Source organism: Anomaloglossus baeobatrachus, chromosome 5 (assembly GCF_048569485.1).
Source record: "Anomaloglossus baeobatrachus isolate aAnoBae1 chromosome 5, aAnoBae1.hap1, whole genome shotgun sequence".
In the NCBI taxonomy this organism is placed as follows: Eukaryota; Metazoa; Chordata; class Amphibia; order Anura; family Aromobatidae; genus Anomaloglossus; species Anomaloglossus baeobatrachus.
In genome coordinates this window covers 119893753-119912465 of record NC_134357.1, presented here as the reverse complement: position 1 = coordinate 119912465, position 18713 = coordinate 119893753, and the positions used below count along the sequence as shown (strand labels likewise).

The 18713-nt window shown below is 42.1% G+C and overlaps 1 protein-coding gene across 2 annotated transcripts in view; it reads right to left on the bottom strand.

The window, feature by feature from the left end:
• Positions 1-18713, bottom strand: part of PIK3AP1 (phosphoinositide-3-kinase adaptor protein 1) — a 235529-nt gene that overhangs the window by 21382 nt on the left and 195434 nt on the right. For both annotated transcript variants that reach the window (XM_075347214.1, XM_075347216.1), the window contains 3 exons: positions 15025-15230; positions 5765-5834; positions 442-597 (listed from right to left, as the gene is read on the bottom strand). In XM_075347214.1, coding sequence (XP_075203329.1) covers positions 442-597; positions 5765-5834; positions 15025-15230 — 432 coding nt within the window. The remainder of the gene's footprint in view (positions 1-441; positions 598-5764; positions 5835-15024; positions 15231-18713) is intronic.

Sequence of the window (18713 nt, the reverse complement as noted above, 5' to 3'; positions counted from 1 at the left end):
TTTCTGCAGCAAAAAGAATGAGCATGTCACTTCTTTTCCGCATGCACCTGCAGTTTTTGCCATAGATAATGGTAAAAAAACTGCAGTGACCAACCCGCGGAAAAAACGCTGCAAAACCGTGTGCGCTGTTTTACCACGGTTTTTGCCACGGGTGCGGAATTCTGCCAGAGGCGCACATGGTCTTAAAGATGAAAAAGTGTTTGCACAGAATTAATGAGCCCAGCCTATAGGTCTATATAATTACACATGCACAGATATGAAGGATTTATCTAGAAAAAAAGGCATTAAAGAGTAAACATTTCAAGTATAAAGACTATTTACCATAGTGCAAAAATACAGTAACACTTTAGTTTTAGTCACATGTTTTACTGAGGAGGAATCTGTCATTGTGGAGGAATTCTATGAGCTGACTGTTCCCGTATACTGTTAAGGGCTACCTACTCGCAGTGCTGGAGGTGCTATCCGTCTTCCAGTTTCCACGTTTGATTTCCATTTTTGTTGGAAGTACAGGAGAGGAAGAGGTTGAGTTGTAAATACCAAATTCATACTTTACTTCTACATTCTGTCCACGTTGAATGGGCTTCGTGATATCTAAATCTAAGGGAAAAAATGTATATAATATGATAAAGTAACATTTACTTTTTATTTGCTTGTTAATGTGAATGGTTAGAATCTATTTAGATTTGTATTGAATAAACTACACTATAATTCCACGTGCACACGCTCAGTATTTGGTTAGTATTTTACATCCGTATTTGTAACCAAAACCAGGAGTGGAAAAACCAGAGGAAAAGTATAACAGAAACACGGGCACCACTTCTGTATTTTCTGTCCATTCCTGGTTTTGGCTTATAAATACTGAGGTAGAAACTTTACCATATACTCAACATGTGAATGAGGCCTAAGGATTTATTCTGAATTAGGCCACGTGCACACGTTAAGTATTTGGTGAGTTTTTACCTCAGTATTTATAAGGCTGAGTTCACATGTCCTGTAATCATCCTCTAGAACAGCTCCTGAAGAGATCCATTGGCAAAAAGATGTCTCCCCGATCCAGTTTTTAATATGTGAGTCTATGTTAATGGATTGCTATTTACCTTGCATTTGAAATGGATCTTGTATGAAACAAATGGATATATTACAAAGAATAACGGATACCCTTTAACCCCTTCATGACCTTGGACATACATATACGTCCTAGAAAGGGAGTATTTACAGACCTATAACGTATATGTACGTCCTGGCAATCGCACAGGCGACTGGGGCGTCCGCTTTCCCAACAGCCGAGCCCCGGGTCTCAGAGTTAAGGATGCTGCCCGCACCATCCCTGACTGTCTAACTCCCTAAATTTCACGATCGATATCGATTGTTGCACTTGGAGGATTGGGAGAGGGATCACGCTCCCTCTTCCCTCTGATCGGTGCCCTGGTGATGTAATCGTGAGGGACCAATCGTCACCATGGTGACCCAAGGTCGCCATGATGACCTTCAGGTCATCAGACCATGGGAAACCTCAGTGATCATGCCTGCAGCATGACCACTGAAGCTTCTTATAGTGCTGCTCTGATAGCTGTACTGTATTGCAATGATTAAGCATTGCAGTACAGTGCAGCTGCGATCATTGCACTGTAAGGTAATGTCCCATATGGGAACTAAGTAAATAAAATCATAAAAAAATGTAAAAATAAAAAAATTCATAAAATAAAGAATAAAAAAAATAAAAAATTATTCCAATAAATACTTACCATATATACTCGAGTAAAAGCTGACCCGAGTATAAGCTAAGGCACCTCATTTTACCACAAAAAACTGGGAAATGTTACTGACTCGAGTATAAGCCTAGGGTGGGAGATGCATCAGCTACTGGTAAATTTAAAAAATGAAAATAGATACCAATAAAAAGTAATGTGCCCATCCTTGTCCCCTTTAGTAATGTGCCCATATTTTCCTTGTAGTAAAATCCACATATTGTCCCTGTAGTAATATGCCTATATTGTCCCCTGTAGTAATGTGCCTATATTGTGCCTTGTAGCAATGTGCCCATATTGTCCCTTGTAGTAATGTGCCCATATTGTCCCTTGTAGTAATGTGCCCATATTGTCTCCTGTAGTAATGTGCCCGTATTGGCTCTTGTAGTATGTGCCCATATTGTCCCCTGCAGTAAAGTGCCCATAATGTGTCCTGCAGTAATGTGCCCACATTGTGCCCTGTAGTAATGTGCCCACATTGTGCCCTGTAGTAATGTGCCCATCCTTTAGTATTGTCTTCATTCCAGTCCCTTCTTGTCCCCTATTATGCCGTTTACACACACAAAAAAAATGATTCAACGCATTCAACTGAAGTAAAACGCTGGCGACAAAAGCGGCGGCCCCCTGCACCGGCGGCAATCATCGAGGGGTCTATGTGCCTGCGGTCCGCAAGAAGCAGGTAAGAGGACACCACGGGAAAAGACAGGTGAGAATAATTATTTTGTGGGACCCTCACTCGAGTGTAAGCTGAGGGGGGAGTTTTCAGCATAAAGAAATGTGCTGAAAAACGTAGCAAAATGTCTTTTCATCACACAGCTGGAAAAAAAAAGTGGAATAAAACGCGATACAAAACTCATATATAAATAAAAATGCTGCAAAAACTAAAACGAAATATATAAATGTGGTATCGCTGTAATCGTACTGACCCAAAGAATAAACCTCTTATCGCGTTCACAACATGGTGAAAGGCGTAAAAAAACAAACATAAATCAATTCCTCAATTGCTGTTTCTTCTTGATACTGATTCACAAAAAGCGGAAATAAAAAGCAACCAAAAGGTATTATGTGGCCCAAAAATGGTACCAATAAAAATTCCAACTCATCCCACAAAAAACAAGCCGTCACATGACTGTTGGCAGAAAAATTAAAAAAAAACTATAGCTTCAAAATTCAATGATCAAAAAATCTTAATTTTGTAAAAAAAAAACAAACAAAACATTTTTAGCGTGATAGTAGATAAACCTAAAAAACCCCAATATAAACCTAATATCGCTGTAATCGTACTGACCAGAGGAATAAAGGCGCCTAATCATTTATACCGCACCGTGAACGGCATAAAAATCCAAATGCCCCCCTCCCTTCTGAGCACTACAATGTGCCTAAACCACAGTTAGCATCCACATGTTTGGCACTGTTGCAGTGAGGAGAGCCCACTTAAATGTATGGGGTGCAGGTTTACAGAAGCGCAAGCTGGGCACAATGTACGAGCACTACAATATACTGGGCATGACAAGGACTTATTTGCAATTTTTAATTTTGCCACATTTACTGCATTTGACACCATACAGTAGGTGTTTTCCAGAGAGTAAATCATCCCTGTATCCACAGATTAATTGTCAGAGGGGTGTAATTTCCAAAATTCGGTCACTTGAGGGGATTTCTTCAGTTTTGGCACTTAAATGCCCTGTAAATGAAGTCCGCAAACTATTCTAGGAAAATCCATGCTCCAAAAATCAAATGACGCTTCTTCCCTCCCGAGCCCTGCGGTGTGGTCAAACGGTACTATACAGTCACATGTGGGGTATTTCCATTTTCAGGAGAAATTGTGTAACACATTATGGGGCATTTTTTACCTATTCCTCTTGTGAAAATTGGAAATCTAGGGTTAAAACAACATTTTAGTGGTAAAAATGAACTTTTAACTTTTTTTGTTCACCGCCCAATAATATAAAATTTTGTGACACACCTGTAGTGTCAATATGTTCACTGAACCTCTGGATGAATTAATTGATTAGGCCAGTTTGTAAAGTTGGGTCACTTCTGGGGGGTTTCTGCTGTTATGGTACCTCAGGGGCTCTGCCAATGTGACATGGCACCTACAAAGCATTACAATCAAATCTGAACTAAAATATGGCTCTTGTTCCCTTCTTCACTTTGTACTGTGCCTCAGAAGTAGTGTTTGAGGAGATATGGAGTATTGGCATACTCAGAAGAAATTGCATAACAAATTGAATGGTCTGTTATCTCCTGTTACCCTTATGAAATTGAAAAATTTGGAGTTAAAGCAACATTTGTGTAGCTAAAAATGTATTTTTTCATTTTCATGGCTTAAAGTTATAAAATTCTGTGAAGCACCTGGGTATTCAAGGTGCTCACAAAACATCTAGATAAATTATATGAAGGGTCTAATTTCCTAAATTGCGTCACTTGTGGGGGAGCTCCATTGCTTAGGTACCTCAGGGGCTCTGCCAATGTAACATGGCAAATAAAAACCATTCCAACTAAATTTGAACTCAAATATGGCGCTCCTTCACTTGTTCATTTTACACTGTGCATCAAAAGTAGTTTTTGATCACATATGGGGTACTGGCATGCTAAGGAGAAATTGCACAACAAATTGTATGGTGCATTTTCGCCTTTTACCCTTGTAAAAATGAAAGATTTGGGGTTAAAGCAACATTTTTGTGGTAAAAATGTTTTTTTCAATTTTCACGGCTCAATGTTATGAAATTCTGTGAAGCCTCGGGGGGGTTCAAGTTGCTCACCAAACATCTATATATATTTCTTGAGGGGTTTAGTTTCAAAAATGGGGTCACTTGTGGGGGAGCTCCGCTGTTTGAGCATTTACAGACAATTGTGCACTGTAAAATTCAAATGGCGCTCCTTCCCTTCCGAACCCTGTTGTGCGCCCAAAAAATAATTTTCCACCACATATGGGGTATCGGTGCATTTTCTTTTGTTATCCTTGTCAAAAGGCAAAATTTGGGGTTAAAGTAACATTTTTATTGGAAGTAGTAAAATTTTCATTTTTTCCTTCCACTTTGCTTTAATTGCTGTGAAGCTCCTAAATGGTTAATAAGCTTCTTGGATGTGGCTTTCACCAGTTTGAGAAAAGTTTACTTTTGGGTATTTTCTGTCACCTCGGCCTCGCAAAGTCACTTCAAATGTGATGTGGTCCCAAAAAAAAAAATGTTTTTGTCAATTCTGTTGAGAAAATTAGAAATCGCTGATAAACTTTGAACACTTCTAACTTCCTAACAAAATAAAATTATGTTTCAAAATTGTGCTGATGTAGAGTAAACAAGTGGGAAATGTTATATAATAACTATTTTATGTGATATATTTTTCTGGTTTAATGGTGTAAAGATTCAAAATTTGAAAATTGTGAACACTTTTGCAAAATGTCCAATTTTTCCACAAGTAAACACAAAAAATATCGTCCTATATTTACCACTAACATGACGCCCAATATGTCATGAAAAAACATCTCAATCACTGGGATCCCTTGAAGCGTTCCAGAGTTATAATCGCAAAGTGACCCTGGTCAGAATTGAAAAAATTGGACCGGTCATGAAGGTGAAAAAAGGCTGGGTCGTAAAGGGGTTAAAGGAAATCTGGTAGCAGATTTTTGATAACTCATCTGAGAGCAGCATGATGTAGGCTGATAGTCTCTGAATCCAACTATGTATCACTTAGTTTACTGAATGCAGTGATTCTAGCACGCACAATGTTTTTAGATTTAGCATGTAGCAGGCCTGAGAAAGCTGCCCCCGCCCACATCAGGCTCTGCATGTACAATGTCTTCAAACAGTGAGCTGCTTATCACGGGGGGGATGTCAGCTGCTGTAGCTGATGTAGGCCAAACAGTGCTAAAACAATCATTGCAGGTAAACAACAGCACGGAGCATGATATGAGACACATCACTGAAATCTGTGTGTTAACCCTTACAGCATGATATTTTTGGATTACATAGCAAACTATTGGGTTAGTTCCTTGACATCTGAAACACAATTACCTGTAGTTTTTCCTATTTTATTTTCATTACGTCTTCGGTTTATACTATCGCGTAACTTTTTTAAGTTTTCCTAAAAGAAAATAAGAATAAATGTTATTTTTTTCCTTCTAGCTTTATATTACATACAACAGAAATATGGAGATTACAATTACAACCCCACAACATAAGCTTTCAATGCTGCTTCTGTCCTCAGTAAAAGTGCTTCATACCTAAAGTATCATTTATGTAATGCTTACTGACTGAGCAATCAACAAAACCCTCCCGGTAGGCTGCTTCTGCCTATCCTCTTAGATACCAGCCATGGATATCATGACTTATCCATGTACTTGTAGATGATAACACATTGTATGTCATTCCTTATAGATATTTTCATAAAAGTAAGTGCACCTGCTACATGGGACATAAAGTCTGTATAAGCAGGCTGCCAAAATAAACCTTCACTTGCAATGAACTATTTAGGTAAGACTTTGGGAATATAGTAGACTGGAAGTTTAGCTTTTGAGCATCTCTTAAAGGGAATCTGTCACCAGGTTTTTGCTACCTATTCTGATAGCAGCATAATGTAGGGGCAAACCCCCTGATTTCCAGAGCTGGGCGTTGGCTGTTTCACAACCACTGTTCCTCAGTCCTGCAGGAGTTAATTCCTGCTGACCTGGGTAATTCTGCTGAGAGCTCAGGTTGCTAATTACCAATCACAGCCTTTTCCTTCCTATATAAGACCCGCAACACACATCCGTTTAATTTGTACGTGTGTGGTACGTATTTGCACGTACCGGAGACACGTACACACGGAGACCCATGTTGTTCTATGGTAGATGGCACACACACGTAAAATCGCACGGAACGTGTGTCCGTGAGGTAAGTACGTGTGTGCGCTTTTCTACACGGACAACATGTCCGTTTTTGGCCGGCAGCACGCAGGCACGGACCGGCTTTAGTCTATGTCCGTGTTCAGCACGTTTCGTGCGTGTGCGTTTTTACACTAGCGATCTTATTTTTTGGTTTTTTTTTTAATTAAATTCAGTATACTTACCTTTTTTTCTGCTGTTCTCAGTCATACTTACATTGGCGCTCGGTTTTTTTCTTCCCCCAGCTCATACCGCTCCCAGATCACAAGCGCGGCGAGGAACAGCTGTGCAGAGAATGCGCGGCAGCAATTACTTTGAATATGCCGGCCGCTCATTAATCAATCTCGTATTCCCTGCTTTCCCCACCCACAGACGCCTGTGATTGGTTGCAGCTGAGCTGTCACTGAGGTTACTCGCGGCCAACGCTGAATACAGCTGATCGCGCTATTGCCTTCATTAGCTGCGTGGAGGTGACAGGAGCGGCGGTGTCTTCTGCAGCTCCGGTCACCTCCATGCAGTAGAGCTGGAAGCGACGCTGGAGCATCCTGGATTACGCCGGACATGAAGGGCTTTTTCGGGCTTATTAAAGTGGTGAACCAGGGTATATGTTTGTGTTTTTTATTTCTAATAAAGGATTTTTTCGGGTGTGTGTGTGTTTATTTACTGTCACATACAGATTAATCATGGAAGGTATCTCGGGGAGACGCCTGACATGATTAATCTAGGACTTATTGGCAGCTATGAGCTGCCAATAACTCCTTATTACCCCGATTTGCCAACGCACCAGGGCAAATCGGGAAGAGCCGGGTACAGTCCCAGAACTGTCGCATATAATGTATGCGGCAATTCTGGGCGGCTGCTGACTGATATTGTTAGGCTGGGGGGCTCCCCATAACGTGGGGCTCCCCATCCTAAGAATACCAGCCTTCAGCCATATGGCTTTATCTAGCTGGTATTAAAATGGGGGGGGACCGCACACCGGTTTTTTTAATTATTTATTTATTTCTTTTACTGCACAGTATAGACACGCCCACCGGCTGCTGTGATTGGGTGCAGTGAGACAGCTGTCACTCAGCATGGGGGGCGTGTCTGACTGCAACCAATCACAGGCGTCTGTGGGTGGGGAAAGTAGGGAATACGAGATTGATTAATGAGCGGCCGGCATATTCAAAGTAATTGTTGCCGCGTATTCTCTGCACAGCTGTTCCTCGCCGCGCTGGTGATCGGGGAGCAGTAAGTATGAGAGAGGGCTGCTCACTTCAGTCACTCGGGGGATTAGCGGTCACTGGTGAATCCTTCACAGGTGACCGCTAATCAGTACGCGGCACACAGACAGAGCCGCGGCATGACAATGAAGTCAGGTGAAGTTCACCCAAGTTCATTCTCATCGCGCAACTCTGTCTGCTGTCAGCCGACATGTATCAACGACATTGTGCAACACACAAACCGACATTCCACACGGACATTCCACGTACACATACACGGGCATTTTACACACAAACACGGACATTTTACACGTACACACGGCTCGCATACGTCATGACACGGATGCCATACGTACCGGAGAAACGCCCCAAAAAAACGGAACACGGACCCGAAAAAACGGACCGTCTCACAAGCACTTTTTTTTGCGTACGTGTGTTTTAGGCCTAAGGTACTGAATCCTGGTGCTCAGTGCCGATAATAGCTCCAGCTTGTGCAGCGATTTTCGTCTTATTGTAGTGATGCAATATTTTGATGATCAGTGGTGTGCTACACTGTGTGGTGCAGAAGTTTCCCAGTTGTTAGTTTACGTCCTCTCTTTTACATTAGTTTCCTTGTGCATGCTTTGTGGCTCCTTTGTGTTTGTTTGCCATGTGAATGCGTTTTGGTTCTTCCCCTCTTCATATTTAGTTGTGGGGTTTGTGACTATGGTCCTGGCTTACCCCTGGGGGCAGGGGAGTTACACCAGGGCTTGAACAGGAGTCAGGGTCATGTTGGTGGCTCAGATGTCGCTACCATCAAGCGTACCTCTGAGTTAAGGGACAGCGCAGGGTCCCCAGTCTGAGGGCCAGCCTAGGTGTCCATGTCTAGTCATTCCATTCCCATGACAACCTGCTGCAATGTGGTCCTCCATATTTTAGAGCTCTGTGTCAGGCCCCCTTCACACGTTCCTGAAAACCACGCACGTGTTTCACGGACACGTCAAAGGTGCGTTTTACCCTCTGTTAGCCGTGTTTATGGCTATGTGTGTTCTCCGTGTGTTATCTGTGATAACACACGGAGAACGAGAACTTTCAACTCACCTGTCCCTGGCGTCGCTGTCCGTGGTGCTGAACTTCGGTCTCCAGCCCTGCTGACTCCCCGCTGCTGCCGCTTCCGGCCGCAGTGAAGTGAATATTAAATGAGCATAATGAGCGGCGGTCAGCAGCAAGTGACAGCAGCGCAGAGACAGGAGGGCTGGAGAAGGTGACTATAAAGATTTATTTTTTTCTCTGACACGTGAGTTTTCTCCGGCGCGTGTCACACGGGGCCGCATCCACACTACATCCGTGTGGTCCGTATGCGGGCCGTGTGACACCCGTGCTGCCGGAGAAAAACGGACATGCCTTCGTATGGAGCACACGGGCACACGTGTGCTCCACATGGAGGCAAGGGCCAATGGCTGAACAAGTGCGTGCACATAAACCCATCGATTTTAATGGGTTTACGTGTGCCTGTGTCTCCGGTACATGCGGGCACGGACCTAGCACGTACCGGAGACACGTGCGTGTGAAGGGGGCCTGATGCTGTGGATTGTCATCTTTCTGCCTATGCACAGTGTGCACAAACAGCTGCCAATCAGTGGTGTGGGCAGGGTTATACAGAGCTCAGCATTCAGAGAACTGGTAGATCTGCAGCAGAGAAAACAGTGAGTTATCAAAAATACACAGTTCATAAAATTATACATCACTGGAATCAGGATCTCTGCCCTACATCATGCTTCTCTCAGGTGGGGTAGCAAATACCTGGTGAAAGATTCCCTTTAAAATATAATTCTACCTTTTATATGTTATGTAATGTATATTTACGGTAAATACATGTATTCATTATGTTAATTAATTTTACTTTTGTATGAGAAAGACCCTAATTATACAAGTTAGCTGTCTCTCAGAACAAAATAAACTATATTGCAAGTTCTACCGAGGAGAGGTATCTAGCCTATAAATCATTGTGTGACACTTGAACCCACTGTCTTTGCAGCCAATTTTCGCTTTTATATTTGCATTTTTACCACCTCTTTATCTAAAGGGCGCTTTACATGCTGCAACATCACTAGCGATCGCACACGCCCCTGTTGTTTGTGCGTCACGTGCAAATCGTTGCCCGTGGCGAACAATATTGCTTGGACGCGTCGCACATACTTACCTTTCTAGCGACGTCACTGTGGGTGGCGAACAACCTCTTTTTTAAGGGGGAGGTTCGTGCGTCGTCACAGCGACGTCACACAGCGGCCCGCCAATAGAAGTGGAGGGGCGGAGACGAGCCACATTAACGACACACCCACCTCGTATTTTTGATCGTTAGAGGACGCTCGTACGTGTCACACGCAACGACGTCGCTAACAAGGCCGGATGTGTTTCACGAATTCTGTGACCCCAACGACATCTCGTTAGCGATGTCGTTGCGTGTAAAGTGGCCTTAAAGGCTACGAGCGTCCGCTAACGATCAAAAATACTCACCTAATCGTTGACACGTCGTTCATTTACAAAATATCGTTGCTGGTGCTGGACGCAGGTTGTTCGTCGTTCCTGAGGCAGCAGACATCGCTACGTGTGACACCCTGGGAACGACTAACAACAGCATTCCTGCGTCCTCCGGCAACAAGGTGGGCGTGTCGTTAATGCGGCTGGTCTCCGCCCCTCCGCTTCTATTGGCAGGTCGCTGTTTGACATCACTGTGACGGCGCACGATCCTCCCCCTTAAAAAAGAGGTTGTTCGCTGCCCACAGCGACGTCGCTAGTAAGGTAAGTATGGGTGACGTGTCCTAGCGATATTGTTCAGCATGGGCAATGATTTGCCCATGACGCACAAACGACGGGGGCGGGTGCTATCGCTAGCGACATCGCTAGCGATGTCGCAGTGTGTAAAGCGCCCTTTAGAGTAATGACTTTTTTATTTTTTGGTTAATGTAGTTGTAAAATTCAGAAGTTTGTAAAATAAAAAAGTTGGTTTGTGTAGTTATTTTCCATCAAAAGAGCTATGTTTGCATGCGGTATGCGGTCACAATTCTGTCGTTTTGGTTTTAGTTCATTTTATATAATTTACTGGATGGGTTAATTAACCATACTGTATTTTGATAGACCATACTTTTGTAGATGTGGCAATACCAAATATTTAATTTTTGGGTTCCTTTTTTTAATGGGAGAAATGAAGCAGTGATTCAAATTTCAATCTCTATCTTTTTTATATACATGTTTTGTTTTTGTTTTCTTAGGAGTATTGAACCTGTGATAATCTGATCGATAAGGAGTACCAAGAACTTATCGCTACTCTCCTATCAGTTACCAGAGACAGATTTGAGCAATGTAACACAGCCATCATCTACCACGTGTGGATGGAGCTCAGATGCTGAGCCCCCTCTACACAGACCCCACCTCTTACACACACATATCAATTTCTACTAAATCGTTAACAAGCATTGCAACATGATGAGGAATAAATTCCAAAAAACTCATCTATGCCCCTTTAATATGTTTGTGTTTCTGGTACGAGTGACATTTGTTTTTACATGTACCGTAAACACGAACACACGTAGACCCATTAAAATCAATGTGTCTCTTTGCACATGTCCGTTTTTCTCTGGTAGCACGGGTGTCACACGGCCCGCACACTGATGTGATCCATGTGACATCAGTGTGAAATGTACCAGAGAAAACATGAGTCTTTGAAATTAAATGATTTGCTATACTCACCTGATTCCATCGCTACTGTCTTCCGTGCTGCTGTCACTTGCTTCCAGGCCCGCTCATTATGCTCATGAATATTCACTGCACCGCGGACCCTGAAGCAGCAGCAGCACCAGGGACAGGTAAGTATACCAGCTCATGCTGTCCATGTGATATGTGGATGTTCCACGGATAGCACACTGACAGTACATGCTGAACACACACACATGGACACAGGCACCCACATGCGCACCTACACCACGGACCATGCAAAACGCGGGTGTTTTGCACGGACATGTGAAAGAGGCCTTGCTCGTATTTGTGAGTTTTCTTCATTCTCTGAGAAAAATAGTCTACCTGTCAGACTCCATACTAAGCAAGTTTCTTTAAGGTGAACTAATACCTCCCTTGTAAGACAATAAAAATGTCACAACACTGTCTATATGCTTTATCAGAGTTTTTGAATATCATATAAGACAAAGCCACTACAAAAACACTTTGGGCCGATCCATTAAGATTGGAGTAGCGCAAGCGCACACTACACAAGTCTTGGTGGAGTAGAAGAGACACTGAATTCATTCTGAGCGATGAGTGCGTCTAGTCAGGCACTGGAGTAGCATTTCTGGGGTAAATAACACTGCTATTTTCATGAATCGGGTGGATGTGACCATGCCCAGTGCCCCTCTGGCTCTTACTCCCATGTTGGCTATGCTGATCCAAAGTGACATGAAAACGCCAAATACCGAAGATTTTTCGTGTTCCACAAAAATATTGTGACTTTACAATGCTTTATGCCACTTTTGTAGTTTTTATTTTCCAGGGGACCTAGCACAGCAGATGTAGCTTCCACTGATAACAGCTCATTCTATGCGTTAGAAAAGCTAGACCTGCTGAACATGTTACAAGCTTTATTTTAATAAAAGATTATCTTTGTCAATACCGGGAACAATAAACACTATAATATATCAAATTAGTTCTTATTGGTTTAGTTCCCAACTGCTGGTATAAAAGGAAGGGTTCAGATGATTCGGGTGGTAGATATATATATTTTGACACTTTATATACCCCCAAACTATACCCCCACACAGAATGTATAAACTTACATACTGCATAGATTGCATTCTGTATTTATTGAGGTTAATAATCTCTGTTTTAAATAATTTATCTCTTGCAGTAGCTGACATTGAAGCAGCAGAGGATTATGGAAAAGTAGAGCCTTGCAGGCAATTCTCTAAAATAAATACATTACATTATGTACCTTGATGAGAAATGTAAAGGCTATGGATACCTTTGACATGGCAGCATGATTTTACATATGTTAAGATCACTTAATATGCAGTTTTAAGTCTGCTCCTTGTTTCAAACCTTTTCTTATGGGAGAATCCTTCTCAGTAGTATAGAATGGTTGTGAGGTCTGGGTATATCCAGGGTGCTGCCAGGATTAAAGTAATAAATTGGAGAACACGGGCATGTGTGTTATGATCCCGAACCATGGAAGATCACAATAGATCATTGGCAAAAAGGTGACAAGAGCATTGGCAACTAATCTGGCTGCCATCCCCTTACTAACTATCAACACTAGAAGTAGCTGAGAGGTGAACTAACATCCTATGCACCGTGAACCCAGCCGGAGAACTAGCTATCCTAAAGGAAGGAAGGATGAATAGCTCTCTGCCTCAGAAATAGACCGCAAAGGTATAGCAAGCCCCCCACATTCAAAGACTACAGTGATATAGGAAAACACAATACACAGATGGATGATAGGATTAGCAAAGGTGAAGCCCCATTGACTAAATAGGAAAGGATAGGAAAGGGGCTGATGGTGGCCAGAGAAAAACCCTACAAAAATCCAAATACCTGATAGTACAAAAAGTCCTCAGATCGCATGATCTGAACTCCGTCCTATATCAGGCGCTCTTGTCAAACCAATGAACAGAAAGCAGGAACAATTACAAATTCAAGAAGCAACAAACACATGGACGTATAGGAGCAATACTCCAAACATAGCTGCAGGGAGCTTCCCAGCTAAGCACAGTGAGGGAAGATTCCTGCAAGCTAATGAACTGACAATAACCACAGTAAATGACAAACCCAGATAAGAACAAAAGAACAAAACAACATAAGAAAGAACCAAGCACTTATCTGGGGTAGATGTGGTCTGGAGCAAGATGAGAAGGCTGGTAAACTAAAGAACAAATGACAACCGGCTGAGCCTGCTAGCACACCAAGGTTTAAATAGGCAGAGAGTTAGCAATGCAAACGCCCATTGCTCCAGCACACCTGGTCTCTGTCCAAACCATTCCTGGCCACAAGAGGGAGCCTCACAGCAGCTAAAGCATAACTGACATTCACAACACATGTGGGTGACTCTTTATTCAAATAAACTTTTCCCACTTGTGTGTTTGACTTTTTTAAAGCTATATTTGCTGGGTTAGTTTAGACACCTCTCCATTACTAACCCCTGTGCTTGATGTCAGCTATCAATTCACAGCTGACAACAGTCACTAGGACAATTGGGAAGAGCCGGGTAAAGTGCCAAAATTGGCGCATCTAACGGGTGTGCCACTTCCGGAGCGGCTGTAGGCTGCCATCTTCAGGTTGGGAGGGGCCAAATAAGCATGGCCTTTCCTACCCTGATAATACCAATAGAGATCAGTAGACTTTTGGAAGTTCGGTTCGGTGGATTACAGACGGACTTTCTTAAAGTTCAGTTCTGGAGTCCGATTGAGCTGAACTTCACTGTCACTGTCAGTCACTGATTGGCAGTCTGGGTCTCCATCCACATGCAGCCAGCCATAAATGAAATATTTCCGGGGGTGGGCAGCCATTATCTGTGTGGTGCACACTATATATGATCACGCTGTTAAACCCAGTGCAAGCCGGTCAAAGACTGCAAACGGCTCGCACTGGGCCGCGCACTGAGCAACTCCAAGCACAGCGCTGGGTATTTTTGATACCCAGCCAAGGTAAAACAAATTGCTGAGGGTTGGAGCCTGCAGCTCTCTCTTTTACCTGTGCTGGTTATCAAAAACAGATAGTAGCCTATGACTTATTTTTGTCATTATTTCATATCCACATGTTTGCAGGGAAACTGCCCCATTTTGCTTCCTTTTGCAGCCCCCTAGTCCTTACTACGACCAATTAACAGCACAGACGTTTGGGTCTCTATTGACTTACATGGGGTTTGGAGTCAAGTATGGGTACCGAACCAAATTTTTAACTAAAGCTCGACTAAACCTGGAGAACCTAAAGTTCCATGGCTCCGCTCATCTCTAATAAAAACATATTTTTCTTTTAATACTTATTTTTTCTCATAACTATATTGGAAAAGCCTCAAATTACTATTCAATTGTATATTGGAGTGAGTCCAAAATTAAAGCTTCATTTTAATGGCTGAAGGAAATACATTCTATCCATATTTTTCTAATCCAAATTAGCTGGTATTTTTCCTGTCCCAGATAAGTGATTTCGCTTTCCTCTATATGGTATAATGCAGAGTACTTGCCTGCTGGAATTTGAATGAGTCCGATCTTCTCTTTTGATTCATCTGCCATTCTTTAAACTCCAGTACAGCTTCCTCCACACTTTTAACTCCTAGTTTCACATGATTTTGTAATGTGATTAATTCTCGCTGGCCTGGGGTTTTCATCCCAACAAATGGGTCATAGACGCTCGACTGCTGCCGGTCTCTTGTCAGACTGCCACGTGCTTCTTGAAATATAAAAAACATTATAGAACTGTTAAAGAAAAAATATTATTATATGGTTTAAGAAATATATCTCTGTGGGATAGAAGTTTGATTTACTCCTTTTACTAAAGAAAAAGCAGCTTTTATTGTAGTATACGTCAGGTATCACGTGAGTTGTGTTTTTTTCCATTGCATGTCTTGTTTCAGACGTCAGTGATTCTGGGACGTTTGTGCTTTTATTTTTATACGTACCAGAATCACTGACACACGCAGACCCATTATAATCAATGGCGAACACGCGTGTCCGTGATTGCCGCACAGAGACAAGTCCGTTTTTTTCTGGCATCACTGATGTCCCATGGACCACACTATGGTGTGATCCATGAAACACGTACCAGAAAAACACGGACATTTAAAATAATAAACATTTTCAGCTCACCTTTCCAGCGACGCTCGGTGCAGCCTGTGCTCTCTGCAGCTTCCTGGCCGGCTCATGCATATTCATGAATGTAGCCAGAGCCGACCCGGAAGTAGCTGCAGAGAGCGATGGGCGGATGCTACAGAACTTTAGACTTCAGCACCATGGACAGCAGGAGCGGGGACAGGTGAGCATACGTCCATATGCAATCACGGAGTACGGATCACTTATCACGGATTGCACATGGACAACCACCGTGTGTCGTGAATCACGGAACACGGAGGGACATAGGCGTTTTTTACATGTCAGTAAAGAACATCTGTGTTTTTTACTGACGTGTGAAACAGGCCTTAGTGTGGTTTTTTTTTACGTGTTTTTATGGCATTTTTTTCACCGGCAGTTTTTGTTAATTTTTATGTCATGTTTTAAATAAAACTGCTTTGTTTTGGAAACTTCATGTTACTTGAATTTGATAAAACGTGATAAAAATTTGATAGTCATTTACAAGCATTTTTAGGGCATTTCCACGCTAAAAACACATTTGTTTATCTGCAGTTTATGGGGAAAACCCGCAAATGAAAAACACTTACCGCAAAAGAAATTTATATTTTGCAGATTTAAAAAAAAAAAAAAAAACAAAAACAGTTTACGCGGAGTAAAAAAACACAGTATGCATAAGAGGGATATAAATCCCATCCACTTTGTAGGATATATAGCGAAAATACTCACTTTGGCAACTCAGCCTAGGTGGTCCTGATGGCGCTTTCACAACAGAATTAGTCATTTTTCTAGCAAATAAAATTTAGAAAAACCTGACTGAACTGTCTTCGGTTTAGGTCAGTTGCAGAACAAAATACATCTTACAAAAGTATGAATCCCATTATAGAAACCAAAAGAGCGGTGGAAGGCAAAATATTTATATACATCAATAGTCATGTACAAATTAAAACATTTATTAAACCTCTTTAAGGACTGGGTGATTTTTCAGTTTAGCCCTTTTTTTCCCCTTATTCCAAGAGCCATAACTTTTTTTATTTTTCTTCCACTATAGCTGTGTGAGAGTTTGTTTTTTTGAGGTGGAGGAGTTGTAGTTTTGAATAACACTATCCATTTTATTATATGAGGTAATGGTAAGTAGGAAAAAAATTTGATATGTGGCAAAATCGCTAGAAAACGTGAAATTCTACAATTGTTATTTTGTAGTTTTAGCTCACAGCTTTTATTTTACCATAAAACTGACCAGGCAGTGTGATTCTCCCGGTCAGTACGATTACGTAGATACCAATCATGTATAGTTTTTGTTTTACTCAAAGAGTGAAAAACAATTCTGACGTTTTAAAGTCCAGCATTGAGGTCCCACGCAGGCGTACTCCAATACTTTGATCTGCCCTGCTCAGGGCAGATCAAAGTGCGCCTGCACAGGACATCAATGCCGGATAGTGTGCATGACATAGGACGTGTCATGCACCGCAGTTTCAGAAGAAGGAGGACAAAGATGGCCGAAAGAGGAGGCAGTGGACTCAGAGAACGGAGACACCCAATTGACCAGTCTGCACCACAACGACCGTTAGGTGAGTATTATAAAGTGATTTTTACGCTCTACACAGCGGCCTGGGCTCCTATATACAGCATGTTAGAATGCTGTATATAAGAGCCCACTGGTGGTGGCCACAGCTTATAGGTCCCAAATCTGCTGACAGGTTCTCTTTAATAGTCCCATTAGGGGACCTGAACCTAGAATAGTCTGACCACTTATACTGTATACGGAATGCCCCAGAATTGCTGTATATAGCAGAAATCACAGTCTTCTATAAATGCTGGCCACGGGCTGACGTTCATAGGCGCACTATGACATGACAGACTATGAGATGACAGACGTTCGTCCAGAATCTGACTAAACTGTTTCCGGCAAGTGCAAGTGTAACCTGCAAGGGCAGAAACATTCTGTCCAAGAGCCTGGATATCACATACTCAGTCATGTGATCCCCATTCCTGGCTCTGACACCGGAGAATCCTCACAGCGCACAGTGCCTGCAATATGAGGATTCACAAGTCCGCAGCCACATAGAGTGACACATGGGGGAACTGCAGACTTGTGGATTTAGACCGGACAAACTCTCTAAGGACATGAGTCTGTATTTGCTTCATTACACTGATAATGACTCTGACATTATCTAATAGGTATTGAATCTATGGTAGACCTGGGGCCTCTTTTTAAGGTCCCTGACCACTATGATAACCCATCCAAACTCTGCTCCCCTGGATGAAAGCATGTCAGACTGCAATGGTTGCTTTTGAAAGGTTAAAAGGCTGATATCAAAGTTTACAGCTGAAGTCCGGCTGGATATTGAAGAGGGGCCAAACGTCAAGATATTTCATTGTATTGCAACAAAGGTGAAATTAGAAAGTATCTCTGTTCAGATTCATCAATGGATTTATCATGGAGCAATTTGCAAAAACTCCAAATTAAGGCCTTGCAGATGTTCAGTTATTTTACCAACAGGTTAGAATATTTTGGAGTTAAAAGCTATGAATTTTAAGCTATTGCATCTTTACTTAAAGGGAACACACATTTGAAAGCTGGTAAAAAGTATAATGCATCAAGGTATTCAGCAGATTACACAATGGGCTCATGCTATCAAAAGGTGGCAGTGTTGCCTGTAGGAATCACAGATCACTTTCATTTCTATTTCTGGCTGGTTGTTTTGAACATCATTGGAACCTTTTGCAAGACCAGTTTTTATGCAAGAGGCCAAATGTAATTTCAAAATGTCCAGAATTGCTGTTTAACGGGAATGTGTCATCAGCAAATGACTTATTATTTAAATCATTTTTTTTGTTAATATTAAGTTAGTAATCTTACAATTTTCTATTTTACAGTCATACTTCCTGTCTTTTCATGAAGAGTTTACAGGAGTTTTATTATTAGAGGCAGTGTTACAATCAATGACAGATACCAAATAGTGATGACTGAGCTAGCGTGCTCGATGCTCGATTGAGCATCGGGGAGTATGCTTGTTCTTACTTGGCCAAGTGCTGAGGGTGCTTGAGCACCATGCGCATGTTTTGCGGCTGTTAAGGTGGCTTT